This window comes from Eptatretus burgeri, chromosome 11 (assembly GCF_056783735.1).
Source record: "Eptatretus burgeri isolate ZD-2024b chromosome 11, Ebu_testis_v1, whole genome shotgun sequence".
NCBI lineage: Eukaryota > Metazoa > Chordata > Myxini > Myxiniformes > Myxinidae > Eptatretus > Eptatretus burgeri.
The window spans coordinates 71,493,820-71,515,742 of NC_140971.1; the positions used below are offsets into that span (position 1 = coordinate 71,493,820).

Sequence of the window (21,923 nt, forward strand, 5' to 3'; positions counted from 1 at the left end):
GTAAGACAACTCATGTACCATCGGTGATGGTATATGACCATCGACAAATGTGGAATGAATGGCTGTTAGAATTCATTCATTGGAATGAATGTAGAATGAGTTTTCATATAGAATGAAAACTCTTATACCATCGACAAATTACATGACACACAGTCATCGTGATGACTACCACTCAATACCTATGTGAAAGTGAGTGTGGTGACGTACAAAACAAGCCAATATAAAACCATGATCGGACTTCAACACTAAGCTCGATCGATCCATTACTCCTTCGCCAGAGACTGCATTGTGCAGCCTGTCTACCTCTTCAGATGCATGTGGGACGGCGCGCTGACTGAGCTGAACGCAGCGCAGTTATAAATAGCCTATCACTGGCGGTGTAAACCAATGAGGGAGCATCACGATTACATGAAATCAGGCATCTCACGAGGCAGCAGCTCCGTGTGACGAGTTAGGCATGGTAATTTACTTGACTTTGCATTACGCGGGAACGGAAAACATCTGACGACTTAGACGAAGTGACGACTTAGAGATGACGACTTACAGACTTTATTCAGTCTGTAAGTCGATTTAACATTAGATAAATTCGGGACTTTTTGACGCTGCCGACTTAGGCGAAGTGACGAGTTACACGCTGCCGACTTACGCCTCGTCTACTGTATGTATATGTGTATGTATATATATATATATATATATATATATATATATATATATATATATATATATATATATATATATTCGATTCATCATTGAGATTGTTCTTTGCTTCTTATAACCGGCGAAGCCGGTGTTATGGCCAAATATCAAAGATAAAACTGGAGAGTGAGACCCAGGTTGTAATGCTGGTCGATCATTTCAGGTGACCTCAAATTTGTCATCAAATTTGAAATCAAATTTTTGGTATCTGACCTCAGTTGCTCAGCAATACATGAAAATCCACCATTTTGTTACTTGGCAAAATGGAATTAGTTGAAAACGCTTGTTGACATTTATGGCGGTCGGGCAAAATTAAAATCACAGTCGATGTAAATATTGTTCATAGGATGTTTTAACAATATCATATTCGTGCGGGCAGTTTACCCGTAAATACAGCTTTTTTGAGCGTTTTTCTCAAAAATTTCTCCCTACCAACGCCCTAGCAACAGCAAACAAATCGATCATTTTTTTCAATTCTGTCAGTTCTCTGAGTAGTAAAAGGTCTGAATTAATCGACACTCATTCGATTACTTTGCACGCATTTCGATTCAGAGTATCAGGCACTGTGATTCTTTTTCGTTTATCGATTTCTGCCTGCATTTGCCGTCAGATGTCTCCAACTTTTGTGGTTAGTTCCCTCCAAACTTTTGATGGTGCTGGTGGTCGCTAGGGCTAGGCTAATAATGGCTAAGATCAACTTCTTACAAAAATCAGCTTTCTTTTCACCATAAAGGCATAAATATGGAAGTTAACTGACCTGCCGCAACTGTGGTTACATGTACGTATCTCCCACTGTCACCGTCAGTCATTATTGTGCGCTATAACTTTCAATTGCAATCGCTTGAGATATGATATTAGGGCCTAATTTGAATTGCGCAGGAGATGCTTCTTCTCCTCTCACTCGTATTTCTTTGCGAAGAGGTGTATCAGCTACACGAATGCTTATTATTTTACAGCCTTTTCATTATTATGACTGTTATGTGGCAAAATATGCATATCACACTTCTTCAACTCAGTTTTGCATTGTGATAACTACTTCACATTCTACTCTTCGAACTTGTCGCATTGCAATAACACATTGACTTTGATTCATCAACCACGACAAGACATTTGACTTTGACTCGTATTGAACTTGAAGACAGATTGACTTTGAATAATAGACAAAATTATGAATTACACTCTGACTTGAGCAGTGATAGAAAGCAGATGCATCACATGGGCATATGCTCTTGCACAAAACAGTATATTGAACTAGAGGGGAAGCATTCGGTCGAGTGCAAAACATCCGCCGCAAATACTGCTGGGTCACTTATGTGAACCTGATATCCTATTCATTGTAGGTCAAAACGGATCAGACTCTACTGAACCACGATTGAATAAACTAAACTAGATCAACGCGCATTTAGAAATGCCCAAAAAAATAAAAAAAAAATCGAAATTTTTTTGAAAACAAAGTTGCAAAATTTGTTTTTTTTTTCTCTAACAATTTTTTTTTTGGGGGGGGGGGGGGTGGAAATCACTTAAAACATGTAGAAATGCAAAATGTAAAGTAAATGAAATGTAAAGAAATGAAATGTAAAATGTAAAGAAATGTAAAGCCTGGTGTTGGCGCAGTGGTTTGGGCAGTGGCTTGGGACCCAAAAGGTCCTGAGTTCAAGCCCCGTTGGGACACTGAATTAATATATGTATATGGATGTGTATATATATATATATATATATATATATATATATATATATATATATATATATATGTATATATGTACCAAGTCGAAAACACCAGGGGGTTGACTCAGCCTGCCATCCTTCCGAGGTCGGCGAAATGAGTACCAGTTGTACTGGGCCCGGTGTATGCCCCGGTTAGAATAGGTGTACCATATCCCTGTGTCTCGTAAGAGGCAACCAGGGTTGCGTCAGGAAGGGCATCCGGAGTAAAAACCTATGCCAAATCATTATGCGGACAACAACAATAGAGCGAAATGGAGACGGTTGATCTGCTGTGGCGACCCCTAACGGGAGCAAGCCGAAAGAAGAAGAAGAAGAAGAAGAAGAAGAAGAAGAAGAGAAATGCAAAAAAAAAAATTCAAATATTTTTCAAATAAAATCGAAATTTTTTTGAAAAAAAGTTGCAAAATTGTTTTTTTTCTCTAACAATTTTTTTTTTGGTTGGAAATCACTTAAAACATGTAAAAATGCAAAAACAAAAATTAAAATATTTTTTCAAAATGGCCACCATAGCGGCCATATTGGACTTTGGACCAAATCCAAAATCTAATGGCATGATCCTTCGACCATACCTAATCCCCCCACCAAGTTTCGTCGAAATCCGTCCAGGAGTTTTTCCGTAATACTGTTCACAAACAAACAAACAAACAAACAAAGACAGACAGGGGTGAAAACAGTAACCTCCGTCCATCTTCGATAGCGGAGGTTAATAAGTAGGGATATATTGTGTTTTTCACTGTTCATGGAGCCCATGCCCAATAAGGGACAGAATAAGGGACAGAATAAGGGACAGAATAAGGGACAGAAGTTGATTTAAATGCAGAAAACGTGATGTACAAACAAGAAACGAACTACAACCGGATAACAAACAAATATCACATACAATTAATACAAAACTGGAGGGTGGTAAGGTAAATTTTTGAACAGTGTCATTGACAGGGAATTTTTGGTTCAAGCTCAAGAGTTTTTCATTAATGTCAAATTTACCCAATTTTCCTGAAGATCCTCGACTCAAAGTCCGGGATCTTCAGGGGCATGCAACTACTGATCCACTCGACTGCTTTGCTGCAGTTGGGATGATGAGTCCCACTAACTAAAGAAGCCTTTATACAAGTTTTGGTCATCTGGTGGTTAATTGTCATTTTCACATTACATCACCACCACCAGTGCAGTATGAATATGATGTAATGATAGGAAAAGAAGGAGTGTGATATCATCATCAAGAGCAACCAGCAGTTGCTTTGCTTAGTCATGTGGTCAGCAGAAGATTAATTGTGCAGAAAATAGCCTGGAACCGGGCCCAACTCAGAAGAAGAAATCACTGATTTGGGCCCAGTTCCAGGTTTCGCAGAAAATAGGAGACGATTCACTAATTAAGTAAGTAGTCAGACGCAACTAAAAAATAGACCTTGCTCATGGCTGAAAACTGCAAAAGAAACAGTATGAATTCGCCTTTGGTCACATATTGCATGTTTCAAGTTAAAATTACATTACAATTCATCCAGGTTCGTGTTTTTCTCCTCAGTCACTGATTTGTTGAAAAAGAATATCCCTAATTTCCTTAAATAAACAACATCTGCGGGACTACTTTTTATCGTTGCCTTAGCCTTCGATTACACTTCTTGTGTCGCAAAAACTCGCTCTTCTGATCAAAATTTACCTTACCACCCTCCAGTTTTGTATTAATTGTATGTTATATTTGTTTGTTATCCGGTTGTAGTTCGTTTCTTGTTTGTACATCGCGTTTTCTGCATTTAAATCAACTTTTTTCTTGTTGTAATCATTTTTTCTCTGTAAACAACCTCGTTAAATTGTTAATATTTGTTCCCATTCAGTTCATTTCATTGTTATTAAATAATTGTTCATTGTTTGTACACTTTTCTATCACCCACACTGATCATTCTCATTAATTCATTAACTACTATCATCAGTCATGGATAACAACATCTACAATAAGGCAGTATCATCATCTTTGCCATCACCCTCGGCAGTAGTGGTGTTACCACCAGTTCTTGCATCCTTGACTTATGAGTCAGCAATAGTTGGGCAGAATGCAAGGGAGGTCTTCACACTGAAGCCAGCAATCCCTCGAACATCTGATAATACGCTTTTCCACAAGTCGTACCATTAATATGTAGCTGTCGATGTGTCAGGTGATGGCTCCTGTTTCTTCTGCTGTCTTAGTTTACGCATTTTCTGTAACTTTGACAGCAGTGTAATTCTGAGGCACTTTACTTGTGGCACCATTCATGCACGATGGGAAGAATGGGAGAATTGTCTTGTCATTTCACGATCGAGATGAAACTTGGCAGGGATATTTTTCGAACAATTCCGTATTGATCGACGGTATCCGATTTTCGATATTTTGACGTATCCAATTTTTGGTTGCGATGACATCACAAATCTGATTTTTGGTGATTTGGTAGCCTTTAAATCACATGATATTTGGTAGCGATGACGTGCCGAATCTGAGCATTTTTTTTCTCCAATCTGAAGTAGGCTTATAGTACCCGGTGAGAGAAATGAAACGATACAAAGTCTGGTGACTTTGACCTTTATGGTCATGGTGAAGGTCTTGTCAAAGTTTGAATTCCTCGAAGTTCAAAACTTGAATTCCTCAAGTTTGTGGAGAGTTTTCAACTGGCCGAAAGTCTTTTCTCGTCTGTGATCATTCACAGGCTTCGCTGGTCCACTGTGGCTTTGCCGGTCTTGGGTCATATTAATCCTTCCCCCAAACATATGTTTGTTCATAAACATACCTGGTCTCAAGTTTGGATTCTGCTAGTTCTGGTTGCCTCGTTTGATGGTTTAGGTTGGTTATAGTGTAATTCGATAAGCCAGTTCAAACCCATCTTCAGCCGCACTTGTGACCAACAGTTGCTCAGCCAGATTTGAAAGGTCGTGAGTGCCCATCAGCGCTTCACCAGGTTATTCCTCAGTCCCAAGTATTGTAATGTGGCAAACTGGCTTGGGAACTTATGCGGGGCTGTGAACTTGACTGACGGTAGCTTTGACGTGATCCACGGGACTCAAACCAGATAACCAGAACAGACCACAGCTGTAACAATATTATTTCTGACTATTTTCTCTCAAATGACTCGAATTGGGAACATAAAACCCATGTCATTACAAAGGTCTTTATTCGAGGACCTACAGGAATCTCGCAACATTGTGAAGGAAAACGACAGCCATTATTGACTGTTAATGATGTATAGATATGCATCAGGAAGAAGATGATTGGTTTTGGGTGTTGTGATTACTTGACAGTTGCAATTGCATGGGGTTTCTGCATATCTTGTGGGATTGTGAGTTAAACAGGTGACCGTGACAGGCCATGGCATGTCGGAGCTGTTTAGATTGTCGTTTGTGTGAAGTCGGTGATATCACAAGGGATGAAAAGCATTAAATATTCCAATGTTTTGATGTGAGAATGGCCATTTGCTTTGATGAAGCCCGGGGGGGGTAGGGTGAGGAGGGAGGACGGGGGGTAGGGTGAGGAGGGAGGACGGGGGGTAGGGTGAGGAGGGAGGACGGGGGGGGGTAGGGTGAGGAGGGAGGACGGGGGGTAGGGTGAGGAGGGAGGACAGGGTTGGGAGGGGGAGGACAGCAAAGATGTGACAGAGTTGAGGATAGAAGGGGTTGAAGGGGGTGAAGGGTTGGTGGGAAAGGGTTTGAAGGCTTGAAATTGGAAGGAGATCAACACTTTAGTGTTCGGAGGAGCTGGTTGAGACTTTGGATGAGGACTTTCTATAGGGAGGGGGAGGGGGAGGGGGGAGGGAGTTTGAACTTGTGGAAGGGATTGACGCCTTTGGTGGGGAGGGAGAGCTTGAGGACTTGTGGTTTTGGGAGGGGGAGTTGACGACTTAGAATCACGTTTTACATTGTGTGGTTGTTCCACAAGTCCCTGCTAGTTTTCTTTTAAACAAACTATATGATGTCCTAACTTGAGCATCCTCTGAGTCTGGGAGGTCAGTGGTTCAAACCCTGGCCGAATCATACCAAAGACGTTAAAAGTGGTATGCGCTGCTTCCTTGATGCTCAGAATTTAAAAGGATAAGAGCATGGAAAATCAACCATAACACGGGGCTTCGTGGCCCCATTGCTCTTCTTCATTGAAGTTGCTTGTAAGAGAACTTGTATTATATTAATTTCTACATCTGCAAAGGTGGAACTTTACCATCCCCATCTTAAACCCCAAAAGCACTGCTTTCGTGAAAAATGGCTGCATCACAAAAACAGTGTAGCAATCAAGTGCTGTCAATTACTTTCCTCCAGTCGTGCAATAAAAGGCTATTCAATAGGATTGGCGGCCAGAGGTTTTAGAGTTATCAATGCAGCAGCAGGAAGTGTTATAACCTAAATAGTTATGAAAATATATTTGGTATTCTAAGCGGCACCGATTGCGGCTCCCTCCATCCTGGAAGGGACAACCTACAGAGCAGCTCACCATTTAGCAGCAACTTCAGTGAATCTCCATAGAGATCAGGAAACTGGAAGGTGAGTACATGCTGCCATTGCTGACACAGAAGGCCAAACAGAGCTTCCTTTGCCCTGGTGGGTTTGGGACCCAAGGAACACAGTGCTCCGTGCATATCCTCCACTATTTTCTGCCTCAACACGAGGGGTGGTTGAGTACTGCTCAACCACTGGGCCACTCGAAACTTAGGGTGATATGGAAGATAAGCAACAAATAGTTAATTCCTGAAAAGATAATCTACACCATGCGTACAAACACTGAGACACAATCTGGCTCTTCAATAAGCTCGAGCCCGTTCAAACCTTGGTGAGCAACATGAAGATCGTGTCACCGCTCTCTGTGGCAGCGCAGCGTGCAACACGGTTGAGCATTTGTGGAAAATGTGTCGGCGCGACATTTGGTTCAAAATGTGGGGACAGAAGGGTGCAGATGCACCGTTTCGCCAGCATGGTTTCAAGCAGACGAGAACAGCAGCTTTCCACGGGGGCAATGAAGACCTTGGAAGGAAAAACATTTTTTCTTTTAAAGTTGACTTATTTTTTAATAATCCCTGATAACAAGCTGTCTCAAAGAGGAAAGAGTATACCGTTACTATTTTCCACGATTGAGTTCTTCACACTGTCAAGCCTACTTAGTCCAGGAGCTATACTGCCCGAAGAGTGTTGTCCAACACAGTACCGCAACTTGAAGATATTATTAAATACAAGTTCCTAAGTGTTGGCTGAGTTTTACCTGACCTAGAATGGCAATGCACGAGGAGAGGAACTGCCGCGTTGGGGGATATCGCCGAGTTTCATCCGTCACAAAGTCCGTCAGGAGGTAGAAAAGCATTTCCCCCACTTCCTGCACTTTGGAACTATGCTGGTTCTTGTGTGAGTTTATCAATGCACTGTATTGCATGCAGCACACAAAATCAAAGAGGAGGAGGCAAAAAGATACAGATTAAAAAGTGGAGAAGTTTGTAAAAAGATTTTAAAAGGGTATATAAAAATGGAATATTTCTTTCAAACAAATCAATTATATTTTGAAAATTTTTGTACTTTACACAAAAGGAGAAAGGGATATAAATGCCTTTACACGGGGCTTCACCGATGGGATCCTATGTGCTGCCAGCATCCACGAGAAGGTCCCCTTACATATCCTCTCTGAGTAGATCAAAAACACTTACGTGATTATGTTTTCTGTGTGGACAGCAGCAGCTGGCACTGCATGAGTCGGAGTGTTGCAGGCCTCCGCTTGCAGTCGTTCAATCTCACCGCCCATCACCTGCAGCCGCTCCGCAACGTGCTTATCTCGGTGTGCCTCTGCAAACTGCACCAAGGAGAAGAGGGAAGGGTAAACCGTTTTGGTAAGGAGTTTGTGGGAAGATTATCCATGGAGTCGTAGGTCAAAGGCACTCCAGCAAACCTTCAGTGTGATCTTGGCAGGACCCGTGCATAACTGCTCTGTTTGATTACATCGGAGCTTCAGCATGACTTGACTGTCCTTGTTAAAGTACAAATTTGGTAAATACTCCAGGAAGTCCGAATCCAGGGTGGCCTGCTGTGCCTCTCTTCGAGCTGCTGATCTGATACACAATCAAAATATTAGAAGAACAACAAAAAAAGAAGATCACAAGCTCAAAAATTAGATAATTTGTTATTTCCACAATTTCAAAGGCTCATCAATGATGCATCGTCATTGCTGTGGAAGGAAATTTATATTATTCGATCATTAAAAGATCATGGTAATGATAAATCTGTGTGTTAGGTATTAAGACATGGTTCAGCATTCTCACTCTGCCTGGTGCGTGAGGACCTGGAGGTCCATGCAAACCAGCTTATCAGCCTTGAGGTGACAGGCCGGGGACACAGGTTGAAGAGGAGCACGATGGCGATTGGGGAAAGGCAGAGGTGACTGTTGCACCTTGTGGTCTTGCAGAAATGACTGGACCATAGTTTGGACTGCAATAAACAAGGTTTGACAAAAGTGGAGAAAATAATTACTATAAGGATACAGAGAAGAGGAGAGACACCAATGGATCAGCCAGAAAACCAACTTTAATGACTTTTTTGTCACAATCAAAAAATTTGAAATGGATCTGGGCTGGACATAAAGCAAGAATAGATAACCGACAGACAACAAGGATTCAAAAACTGTAAACCTCGAGACCCTTCTGCCTCCACACCACACTTTCTGTTGGAGCGAGCCTGCAAATCCTATGCACATAACTCAAGGTAGGTCACTCACACCATAATAATTTTATGAGGGTGACTCAAGGTAGACGTTTTTTATTTAACATGAGCAAATGTAACCCATCACTTCGCTGACGGGAATATTAACGGGGGGGGGGGGGATGAGAGAGAAAGAGAAGGGAGGGAGGTAAATATAGGAGAGGGCAAGGGCGAGTGAGGAGGGGGAGAGCGATGTCTCACCACACGTCGACAGACACTCCGGGAGGGGGTAGGGGTACGTTAAGACAGCACGTTCAAATGTGTCATACTAAACATCGCTCGGAGACCTCCATTGGGTGGGGTGGCTTTGGGAGGAGGTAAGCACGAGTCGAGGGGAAGGAAAAGAGTTTTCCTTCAATCGTTGAAAAATTCACACCAGTGTTCATACCTTCATTTAATTTCCACACAAGTTTTATAACTAAAATGCGATAAGCTCAAGAATCTCATAACAAATTGCTAAAAAAGAAAACAACAAAAAAACCCTTTCATTTGTCCAATCCGCACATTCTTTGACACCTTTTCCTCTCCTCAACCTCCAGAGTTGTATGGTGGTGAAGGGATTTTGAGAGGTGGTTAGTGAGAGGGGAAGGGAAGGCAGCCTGAGAGGAAGTAAAGGGAAGGCAGTGTGAAGGGAAGGCAGCATACCGGGGTGATAAAACGTGCCCAAACAGCAACATTTTTTTAAACTGTCGGGTTCAAATTAAAACCGGGTGGGAGCATTTAAGACCCGTGCTATCCATCTGGTAAAGGCTTGCCTGTATGCTCGCACATGTAGCAACTTTGGCACACTTCCGGTCGGATCATTCCAAATCAGATTTATACATGCTACATTCTGGGTAAGCAGTTTTAAATTAAAGACAAAACAGTCAGTCTTTAACAGCACCCCGTGAGAGTTCCTCTCACCTCATGGTCCATGCTAACTGTGCACACGCACCAGCAATATACTTATCCTTTCATTCGTACACTCACCAGCACACTCGACTTGCCCCACACACGTACTGCATGGCACATCCTCCGTGGCTTCAGCGCCACGGCACGTCTGCTCCCCGCGTGCCAAAGCACATGCTTCACAAGACAGCTGCATAACCTCTACCATGGCGCCACACACCATGGGCCCGGGTGCGAGTTCAGTTCAGCACCCGCGAAACCCGCACATATGCAACCAAGCATGCAGGGCAGGGCGCCACGCGCGCATACACACCTTTACAAACCCCAATCTAACCATTTGTATCATGTCCGTGTGTGCTGTTTATATACCTCTTTGTACTAGCAGCAACTGCCGACTGCACCTTAGCTCCTACCGCATGGATGTACTCTACTGTGGGGTCACGCGTGCCCTGCACACATTCTCCCCCATACATAAGCTTTAAAATTCAGCTCAGGTTAAGATATTCTAGAGCTTATCACATGTATGGAAATGAAATAAAGCCATGAATACTCGGAGACGCTTGGAGCGTCAAACAATGTACGAATTGGACGTAACTCGTATGAACACTTTTGGCAGTCGGAACTGCTGCTGAAGTCAATTCCTCAGTTTAAATTTTGAAATTCAGCTCAGATTAAGAGTTTCTCGAGCTTATCACATGACAGTGTCCAATGGGGATCAGCGGAGTGCTCATCACACGTTTCGATTTTCCTGCTGGTCACATCACGTGCCTTCTGGTTGAATGGTTTGCATTAGCAGGAACAATATTGTCTGGTTGGCAGACGGATGGTTGTTCTGTGCGGATTATGCGGTTTTGCCGCGTGAGACATAATCCGCGGCGATGCTCACCATAACAGTCAGGAGGTGTGTCTGATATATACATATACATATACATATACATATTGCGGTTCTGTGAAACCACATGCCTCCAAGGCAATGGCGCACAACATACAACAATTCCAAGGCAGTTATTTCAATAGTATGTGTATTAACTAGTCTCTTCCATATGTTTAATGGGTAAAGAGGAAATATGCGTTGCATGCGACTCTTTCAGTTAGATCTCTTAAAACCTGTAAATCGTGCAGTTCTTCCATTCTTTCTCTTTCACTGTTTGCTACACTTCTCTCTTACACAAAATATGCAAGCACGCACATCAATCAATAGGAATTAAGCAGACGCACTGCGAGCGCCTCCAGTACGTTCACGCTGCGAGCATAGTCCTCATGCATTTGCGTGCCAATTTTCCATTCAAAACTGAATGCCAATTCTCAACCACCATTTCGCCTTAGACCTCCATTTCGCCTTAGACCTCCATTCCGCTAACCAAACAATACCACGCTCACCACAACCACTTCATATGACACGAAAATTCCCGCAAACCCCAGGCTTACATATTCCCACTGCAAGCGTGACCTTTATTCACAATTCCATTACAAGGAACTTCAACCTCTTCCCCACAATACCACATTACAATCCTCTCTCACTATAAACACCACAACATGTTCGCACTACTCTACAACTGCTGCAAATTCCACATGGTCACCAAACTCTCACCATCGCCTTGAAGGATCCAGAGATGAAGGTCGGGTTATTTTGGGGCATAACTCAAAGCGCGAACATGCACTGGAGCTCGTTTAAGGACCTACGGGTGGTGCAGGGATTTCCCTACAATCCTCCATTTGAATGAAAACCGGCGCACGTGCGGGGCCGGAAAGCACGTCCAAAAACCATGGTCCCATGTTAACTTCGGAGCTCCGACGCATGACAGGGTCAGCGAGCAACTGAGCAATTTCTTTGGAATCGGGGCCTGGCTACGACTGCTATGGATCAATGGGGAAGCCTGATTTCGGTTACAGCCCCATTTGATCCAATTTTTGGCTCCTCCCCTCGTCCGGGGATCATAAAAAAGAGCAGTTCGGAGCAGTTCGTAGGCATAGTTGGAGATCGGAGAGCGGTTGGAGATCGGAAAGCAGTTAGTCATTGGCAGATCATCGGGGGCAGAGAGAAGACGAGCCACAGTAGCACTCGCCAGGCATCCGACCTCACCAGGGAGACAGGAGTGAGGGGCGCTGTGAGTCCGCGTGACCAAGCGTGGGGTCACGCATTGCTGCTACAAGCCGGGGCTGCTTCATTTCAATAGATGCTCACATACAGATTCTTGCAAGAATAAAGGCGCTGTCACACCTTGACGATTTGGCCAGCAATGGCAACGTATAAAAATGTACAGTATGTAAAACGTTGGCGTACACTGAAATTTTGATCTTTTAAAAAAAGTTTTGGTCGTATTCATAACGTGTTGGTCGTATGCATAACATATTAGTAACGGGCACAGAACGTTTCGTTGTGTTATAGATAACTTATACCAACGAATGCTTAGTCTGTTGTCGACGTTCACAACCAATGCCCAACGATAGTTTAAATTAGGCATAGCGCGCTGCACGTATCGCCGATGATCACGTGGCGTAGCCTGTTAAAAACCTGCCGCACGCTGATTTAAATCATAACCGCCTGAGAATTGGAAGTCTCAACATTGCAGTCACACCTTGACGATTTAGCCAGCGTATGCCGACCTATGAAAAATGTGTCTAAAACGCTGGCACACGTTGAATACGGTATGGGTAAGTTGTGTATACGTTAAGAGCACGCTGAAAAACGATGAAGTACGCTGTCATATTTCGTGGTACGTTTAGTACGTCGTGAAATTTCAAGCATGCTGAAAATTTTACGACGTACTCGCCGTATGGCTCACACGTTCCGCTATGCTGGGAATAAGATGTAGGCACGATATGCGATCGTTGACACACGTCGACACAAGTTCCTTGTAAGTTACTCACAAGTCGAAACACGTCGAGGTAATGTTTAGCATACCCGAAACTTATTTTCTCCATCAAGGCACATTTTCTTTTTTTCTCCGTGAAGGCACGTGACGAAATATCTAGTTATTTTTATTGTTTTTTTTAATTATTATTATTTTTTAGTCAATCACGAATTTTAAAATATATTCGGACATTTGCTTTTAAGTTTCGACGTCGACGTGACAATATCCTCAAACAGAAAATATTCACAGAGGAGGAACTAAGAATAAGACATGAGCAAACTGAAGAGGCAATCGGACGTGACGTAACGGCACGTGACGAAATATCGGAAGTTATTGTTTTTTTTTTTTTTTTAAAACGCTACCAATACGCCATTATACGGTAGCTGTAAATTAGAAACACGTTCAGTAAGTTCTGTGGTCGTCCGGAAGACGTCAATCAAATACGTCTACATACGTCAATATGTGTTGGAGGTACGTTACACATAGGTTCAAAGCACGTTACTCATAGGTTAGAAATAAGTTTTGGGTACGCTAAGCATTACCTCGACACGTTTCCACTTATGAGTAACTTACAAGTGACGTGCCTCGACGTGTGTGCAACGATCGTGTAACGTGCCTACAACACGTTACTCATAGGTTATAAATAAGTTTCAGGTACGCTAATCATTACCTCGACGTGTTTCGACTTGTGAGTAACTTACAAGTAACGTGTGTCGACGTGTGTTAACGATCGCATAACGTGCCTACAACTTATGGCCAGCGTAGCGGAACGTGTGAGTCATACACTGGCATACGACGTAAAAATTCAAGCATGCTAAAATTTGAGGACAACCGCAAAGTACAACGATGAAAGCCAGCGTACTACGACGTATGGCAGTGTTTTTCAGCGGGCTCTTAACGTATACAAACTTACCCATAACGTATTCGACGTGTGCCGGCGTTTGAGCCCAATTTTGCATACGTCAGGCATACGTTGGCTAAATCGTCAAGGTGTGACAGGGCCTTAAGATAGGGTCTTTCAAATGTTCTTTTACCATCTCTCTCTCTCTCTCTCTCTCTCTCGTTTACTGTGGATGCACAAAAGAGCAATCAATGCGGGCAAAGCTCCACTGTTCATTTCAAGGCAGGACCCAAGAGCGAACTAAAAGAGCAAATCGAACTGACTATCAACTCGCATTTTTCCTTTGCACTCTGCTGAACCCCCAACGTTGCATTACACTCGCACCTCACACTCCCACACCTTAGACACCCTCAGTATTCCTCCCTCCTCCCCTTTCCGAAGCAATCTGGTCTGCCAGCCACACCAGGTATTGAGAGGTCGTTATAAATCATCTGCTTCTTTCTCTCTGGGCTATCTCTAATTTTCCGTGTGCGTGTGTGTGTGTGTGTGTGTGTGTGTGTGTGTGTGTGTGTGTGTGTGTGTGTGTGTGTGTGTGTGATGGCACCTGTCGTAGCTTAAGTTAAGACTGTGTAAGAACTAACGGGATAACTCTGCACTGTCTCCTTTTGTAACATCTCTGCACCGTCTCCTTTTGTAACACCCTTTGCCTTTTGCCACACTCCACAAATCCCTTGCTTTCCCTGCTATACATTGCAATAAACCCATTTACTGTATCATATAACTTTCCTCGCATTCTGGTTTCAAATAAATGTGTTGTTTTGAAATGTTCCCAGCTCGTTCTTGTCTTTTCCTCCATTAGTTCAGCATGGCCTGCACCAGAGTTTAGCCAGGACATTATTCCCCAAGGATCTGTTTCATAGCCAGTACATACTTGGCAGCTCCTGGTGTTGCCTGGTGTTGGTGCCTGGTGTTAACCACTATGTTGGTGCTTATAAGTCTGGTGTTGGCACAGTGGTTAGGGCAGTGGCTTGGGATCCAAAAGGTCCTGAGTTCAAGCCTCGTTGGGCCACTGAATTAATACACCAAGAGGTTGACTCAGCCTGTCATCCTTCCGAGGTCGGCGAAGTGAGTACCAGTGTACTGGGCCCGGTGTATACCCCGGTTAAAATACGTGTACCATATCCCTGTGTCGTAAGAGGCGACCAGGGTTGTGTCAGGAAGGGCATCTGGCATAAAACCTGTACCAAATCATTATGCGGATCATAAAGGATGATCCGTTGTGGCGACCCCTAACGGGAGCAGCCGAAAGAAGAAGAAGACATACTTGGCAGTTCCGCTCAGCTGCACCTGATCCGGTAGGTAATCTGAATAACGCAAGTATGTACTGAGGGCACGATCCCCAGTAAGGAGGTCACATGTCTTGAGGTAAACGGTTGTTAGACTGAGGACCCTAAGTCATGTGGTCAAGTTATTGGCGTTCACAGCCAATTAGCAACCCACCGCGATACAAAGTTATTCGTGTGCGACGGGCTGTGATTGTAGTGAGTCCGAAGAGGAACCCGAGACAGCCCCTCCCTCATAGTTCCCCCGTGATGCTTGGGATCCTAGGATCCTGAGTTCAAATCCCACTCAGCTGTTGAATTAATACCAGGAGGGACTCTGTCATCCTTCCGAGGTCGGCAAAATGAGTGCCAGCTTCCTGGTATCCTGTGTTGAAGTGGTGACCTGTCCAGGATTGTGTCCAATAGCCAAGGGGACTGCTTAGGCAGCACCAACGCTCTGCACAGAGTATGGTCCCAATGGATGGATGGATGGATGTGTGTGTATGTGCGTATGATCGTGGATGTATAATCACAATTCCATGTGTGGTGTTTGTATGTTTCATCACATGCAACACAATTTGGCATAATCACGTATACAATCATGCACAATATCCACGTATATGTGTGTGTGCATAATCAGGACTGTGTGTGTGTGTGTGTGTGTGTGTGTGTGTGTGTGTGTGTGTGTGTGTGTGTGTGTGTGTGTGTGTGTGTGTGTGTGTGTGTGTGTGTCCTGTCTGCTGCCACCGGTCACCATCTCCACATTTGGTCCCTTCCTACCATGGCGGGAGGGAGTCGGCAAAAGGGAGTCATCCTCGGCGGTAGAGAGTCAACAAATCACACCACGCTGCTTGACGAGGCCACGTCCTAAACACCTCGGCCTCATCGAAGCTGTTATATTCAGCACGGTCTTTGATCCCACCGAAGCTCGGTCCCACACATCCTCAGCAGGACGGAGTCGAGAAAGCCCTCCAGGCCACGTCCTAAACGCAGGTTGATCAGCATGATCCCTTGCGCAGCCGCCACACAACTCGGCAGACCAACGCTGTGTGTGTGTGTGTGTGTGTGTGTGTGTGTGTGTGTGTGTGTGTGTGTGTGTGTGTGTGTGTGTGTGTGTGTTATATCCACTGCCGTTGCTCACTTGTATCAACAGGAAATGGTACGAACTCGGTACCTCTCATTCACAGATATTTCTCGTCTTTCCTATATCTATCAGTCTGCTTTGCATCCAGGAACAGACAAATATGGCTTACCATTTTGAAATTTTCACTCTTTCGTTTAAATGCTGAAAATTATGTAAGAAAAACGATTGGAGTTACAGACTTTGCATTAGCAACAGCAGGTTAAAAGTGCCCTATGAAGCAGAAGTGCGTCACTGAAAACGCACACATAGCACATGCGCGAAAAGCCTCGTCCGTGTTAATACGTCATTTCAAAGTCAAAGTCAGGTATTCAATATGGTTAGTGCAAGATAGGTCACAAAGGACCTCACATTAGAGGAAAAGTCAACTTGTGCAGCCATTGCAACAGAGCTCTGAGAATGCTCCTGGAGGGAAAGAGATGGGTTCTTCAACAAGATTGCCACAAGAGACCTAGGTTCATTATATAATGTCACAGTTAAAGCAAACCAACATAGTATCGAGACATTATTGGGCCCTACCACCTAAAAATTTCAAGGTTTAGATGTGGCCAGAAAGCTTATGGCAATTGTGTTTTTAGACCTTTAATGGTTAAAATAATGTGGAATTCCTTGAGCATCGAAAAACAATCAATGCAGTTTCTTTCGTAACTTTGTTACACAAGGTAGATGAGTGAGATGCAGACAATGGCCAGGTATGTTGTTTCAGAGTATGCCCTCACCCTCAGACAGAAAATGGGACAACTACTACTTAAGCGAAGAGGAGTTGAGGAGTTCCAACAAATCCACCATTAAAACCACACATCTAACCTTGCAATTTAAATTTATTTGGACCACTCAAAGAACATCTGCGTGTCATTAATTTACTCAGGGCAAAGGACATCAAAGGATGTGTCCTTCATGGCTGCCCACCTGTCTCAAATGTTTCTATGGAGATGGCATTGAGGTGCAACCACATCAATAATAACAAGTGTATAAGTGTAACAGAGGAGTGCCAGTGAGAAATAGGCGACGTTTCATCAACTTCACTGTAATTGTTGATTTAATCAAATAAAAGTCTCATGGAAACCTTCAGCTGCCCTCGTATACCAATTTCGTCAGCAGACAATGGACAAATCAACACGAAACATTAGATTTGAACCTGTGATCTCAGCTTTTTGAGTGATGTAGGCCAACCTTTGTGAAAATTAATTATAATTAATGTGCAAGCAAAGAGGTTGGATCCTGAGGCTTGCTCATTACAATAAATTATCAGCTTTTCTGAGTTAGCGAGTGACCAGTACAAAGGTTATAAGGTCATAATACCATTGTGTGCCAGAGAAGCATTAAAATGACACCAATAAAAAGGAAAGTTAAAAGTACTGAAAAATAGCTGCATTTCATTACCACTCTCAAGACCTGTTGTTGGACTGTTGTGAGCAGTGTTAAGGACCCTGGAGGCGAACCATAGACTTAACCAGGCTTCCTGGGCAAGTATTGAGTGTTCGTGTAAAGCATTCATATCCACAAATTCCAGCCAAAGATCCTGCAAACAATGAAATACAGGAATTTGTAAATAAACCTTCATGCAATCTTCAACATGAGACAAATGCTCGCTAAATATAATAGATCATCAAAAAACAATTATAGTAATGCAAATAAATGCCTTTACTTGCTCGTTGTTGAATACCCGAATGAGGCGGCTCGAGTCAAAGTTTGCTGGCAATGATGGTGGATAAGGATCCGTCTTTTGTAGATCGTCATAATCCAACCAACATTTGAAGGTTCGGAAAATTCTGTGCAAAAGATGCGTGACAGTTAATGAAACAGCTTGCAGAAATCGGTGGGAACCATCACAATAAATCCTTCATGGAATCAAAATTCTTCACAAACAAAACATTCAAAAGTTTGATGTAACCGTTAACGACGGGAATTATAAGAAGTTTTGACACCGACGTACTGAAAAAGACGATTGTGCTGATCATGAGACACAAAAATCACCACAAAATCATCCACATCCTCTGCTCCTGGTTCATCTTGACAAACTGTTGTAGGTCTGGCTTTCAGTGCTTTGAGATGGTACTCTGCTATTTGCCCAAGACGTTCCTTTGCATTCTCCAGCAGGGCTTTCTGCACGGAAGACTTAAAAAACCTCCAGCCAATCGCCCCACCGTATGGCAATCTGCAGATCAATCAGCACAAACCAAGGGATGGTGTGTGTCCTTCAAAAGCTGCTATGTGTTCTTAATGTACAGAAAATATATTCCAATAATGACCAGTAATGAGAAATTTCACATGTTAATCAAGCAGAAATGGCTACCCACACATTTACTGAGATCAAAGGGTCAAGGAAGTTGTTGAATCCGATGGGACTTGTCACCATAAAGGTGGAATGACAAAAGACAATGGTAAGACAAGCTTTGTGCTCATACTACATTGGTAAATTTAAAATAAATAAAAGGAAGCTTTGTACCCATTCTCCTTGTCAGGACGGTGCAAGTACAACAGGAAGAACTTTTGCCAGATAAGTGGGAGCAAAGGATGCTCCAAAGGGGTGGCAAGTGCCTGGTGCAACCAGCGGTAGATCATAAGCCTCTGTGCAGTTGGCACGTACTGGAGCTTCAGCCTGCTTTGTGCCACCTTAAGAAAAAAAAGCCAAGTACATTGTACCAAATGCAAACAGAAAGATTCTAAAACACACAACTATCAATATGAGAAATCATATTTTCTTTAAAAGAAATCCTCAGCCCAAACAGAAATTGCAGTATCAACACATGCATAAAATTGCAGTCGTTTTGAGCTTGAAATGGGCAAAAAGGTAGAGATTCTAGTAGGGAGAGGAGCATTTCAGGAACCAAGTCCCACCTGTGGAATAATTTTGGCTATTTCATCAAGTCAAGAGTTTTTTATGAATAAAATCTATGCTATTTCATGAGCTAAGTGACAGATGGTAAAAGGCAATGCAATGACAGTAGAGAAAATGACAAGGTGCGAGAGGGGCACCTCCACGAAACAAAGAACTTGGGGTCATCTGTCGATCTTTTGACATTGACTGGCATCCAGCCTCGATTTCTAAGTTGTCGCCTTCTGGTATACAGGGCCAACTGTTCAAGTGATGGTGTGATTTGCTCTCCGAGCCGAAATAGTGGGTGCACCTTTTATGGTATTCTTTCCCATGATCTTTCTCTTCAAGATGGGGTTCCACAAGGTAGAATCGAAGAGTGTCCTCTATTATTGATCTCTATCAATGATCTGTCCACTTCCCTTGAAAACAATCTTTACCATTTTGTGAATGAATCCACCCTCTGTCAAACAATGCATCACTCTTGAGAAAAGGCCGGCTGCTGCCAAATCCTTTTTGTCATATATTGACAAGATAAACTGCTGGTCAGTTACTTGGACCATGAAATTCAATGTTGGCAAGTCACACACCTTCATATCAATCATAAGGATCAGCAATCAAACTATCACTTGTCTAGATAGCCACTGCCAGAAGCCCTTGACCTCACTGTCTGCAATAACCTTTTGTGGGAGAATCATATCACCATACTGGCATCAAAGACTAGTCACTGTCTGGGTATTTTCTGTAGAGCCAAGGCATTCCTGAGACATACTGAGCTCATCATAGGGGAAAATGCTTTCATAGGAATTCCAAGAAGTATGGCTCCCCACTATGGACTGGTACTACTGCTTCCCACATTACTCCTCCTGAAGTGATCAAAAACAAAGCCTTTTGCACCAATGGAATTTCAAAACAGGAAGCTCATTTCCACAAAACTGTCACTTTCCCACTGGTAGTAAGTTGTTGGGCTCTCTATACAAGTTTACATCTAGCTTTAATCCTCCTGCCCTCTCCGACCTCTGTCCTCACCAAACCATCATGGGTTACATGCAGTTCCCTATAAACCCTCACCCGCTCACCCTCTCAAAGTCCAGATTGGTTTCCCACCAGCATCAATTTGTCCCGGCCCTTATTCTCCAGATTATTTTTCTTTCGTATAAGGCACAAGGCTGCGGGGTAACATCATTGGCTGAGGGTGCGGCTGTGCCGTCAATGCAATGACCTCTGTGGGTTAGGGCACAAATTTGTAATTTGTCCAGGGTGCCAGTAATAGCTTGCCCACTCTTCACGAAAGACAGCATGAGATTTTTTTTAACGTTGACCAACTAATGCCAGCAGACGGGAGACTCAGTTTAATGTCCATCCGAAGAACGGCACAAATATTGATGTAATCACCCCGCCTATGAAACACTAAGATGACAGTTTATAGCTGGGTTGAGATTCGAACCCAAGCTCGGCAGGTTAGAGGCGCGTTTGCGTATCTCTAGGGCATCCTGCCAGCTTTTCCCAATTGTGGAATAGTCTCCCTGTCTGTTGTCTCATCCTCATCACTTCAGTATTTCAAATTCGCTGCTTATCAATACCTCATGCACTCACCCATGTACGTCCATGATCTCTTCTACACAAGCTGGTTCTTTCCCATTCTATTCCTTTCCAGGCCATTGTTACTCGTTTTTGTGTTATTCCTCCTTTCCTCCTTGTGCATGTTCATCTCCCCACAATTTTTGATAGCTTGTAAACCTGCTACACCCTTTGGTGTTGAACTCCTTTAGAAACCTATTCTGTTGCATTAAAAGATGGCACTGATATATCACATATTTAGCACATGCTTGTGCACGTCGGCAATGTTTGAATGCGTCATATTTGAGAATGAGGTTCTTATTACAGCAATAAAAAAAAATAAAGAAGATGATTTTTACAATCTTTAACTGCATTTCACAAACAAAGCAGAATTGGGGAAAGCAAGAAGGTGGCAGCTCTCTCTCTCTCTCTCATTCTGTAGAAACTCGTGCCCCAATAGTGGAGACCTGTGCATGGCTTCACCCATCCTAGCAATCTCCAAAACAATCAATTGAAACATCAACATGAAGAGGAAAGCTTCAGGCAAAGCTTACCCTGTCCATAAATCAAACAAATTATTGAAAATCTTCTCAGGAGGGAAGACATCTTGCCATGGATCACTATACCGAGATATTCCACTTAACCACAATACACCTTGAGGATGTGACCAAATTGCAACAAACAGGTATCCTACAGGCAGTGTTGGGCACAAAAGCGATAATCCGATAACAGATAATTATCGAAGTAAACTTTTTTTATCAGACTATTATCGAAAGTTAACTCCATTTATCGTTATCGGACCAGTTAACTTCCGATAACTCGATTTTTTAGTCCGATAATGTCCGTTAATTTTTTGTCCGATAACATTTTTATCGTTTCCGGGTCGCATTTCGCCGAACTAATTACACTGAACAACAAAAATTTTTTACTGGAGATCTGTAAAGTGATTTAGACTAATTTGGGTACGCTGATTTCAAAAATCATAACCGTTTTGCTGTATCACGTCAGGATTTTCAGTAACAGAAATATTCCCATTGCCTAGAAGTCAGGATTTCAATGAAATTTACAAAAATTCATTTATTCATTTATTTCATCATGAATGCTTCAAAATTATAGAAATTACAGAAAAACTCCACTAGAATGGAATTAAAAATGCTTTAGGCATTTGGCTTTGCATTTGTGCTGCTCTGTGTCAGTTTCACGATGCAGGAACCAGCAGAAATCGCCCATCATGTTCGGGTTGTGCCGCCCTTGGTAACGCGTCTCCATGAGTGAAATCTCTTGGTGGAATCGCTCGCCGTGCTCGTCCGAGACTGCTCCCAAGTTGTCAGGGAAGAAGTTCAGGTGCTGGTGTAGGAAATGGATTTTCAGGGACATCCTGGAGCCAAGT

At 43.0% G+C, this 21,923-nt stretch overlaps 1 protein-coding gene across 1 annotated transcript in view; it reads right to left on the reverse strand.

The window, feature by feature from the left end:
* The window catches only part of EPG5 (ectopic P-granules 5 autophagy tethering factor), a 140,577-nt gene that overhangs the window by 36,175 nt on the left and 82,479 nt on the right, over positions 1 to 21,923 (reverse strand). Inside the window, exons 23-32 of the mRNA XM_085846932.1 lie at positions 18,605 to 18,771; positions 18,092 to 18,313; positions 17,804 to 17,927; positions 17,539 to 17,677; positions 8,673 to 8,838; positions 8,303 to 8,462; positions 8,064 to 8,206; positions 7,628 to 7,784; positions 7,198 to 7,392; positions 6,866 to 7,079 (exon numbers count right to left, since the gene is read on the reverse strand). Of these exons, the coding sequence (XP_085703058.1) occupies positions 6,866 to 7,079; positions 7,198 to 7,392; positions 7,628 to 7,784; positions 8,064 to 8,206; positions 8,303 to 8,462; positions 8,673 to 8,838; positions 17,539 to 17,677; positions 17,804 to 17,927; positions 18,092 to 18,313; positions 18,605 to 18,771 (1,687 nt within the window). The remainder of the gene's footprint in view (positions 1 to 6,865; positions 7,080 to 7,197; positions 7,393 to 7,627; positions 7,785 to 8,063; positions 8,207 to 8,302; positions 8,463 to 8,672; positions 8,839 to 17,538; positions 17,678 to 17,803; positions 17,928 to 18,091; positions 18,314 to 18,604; positions 18,772 to 21,923) is intronic.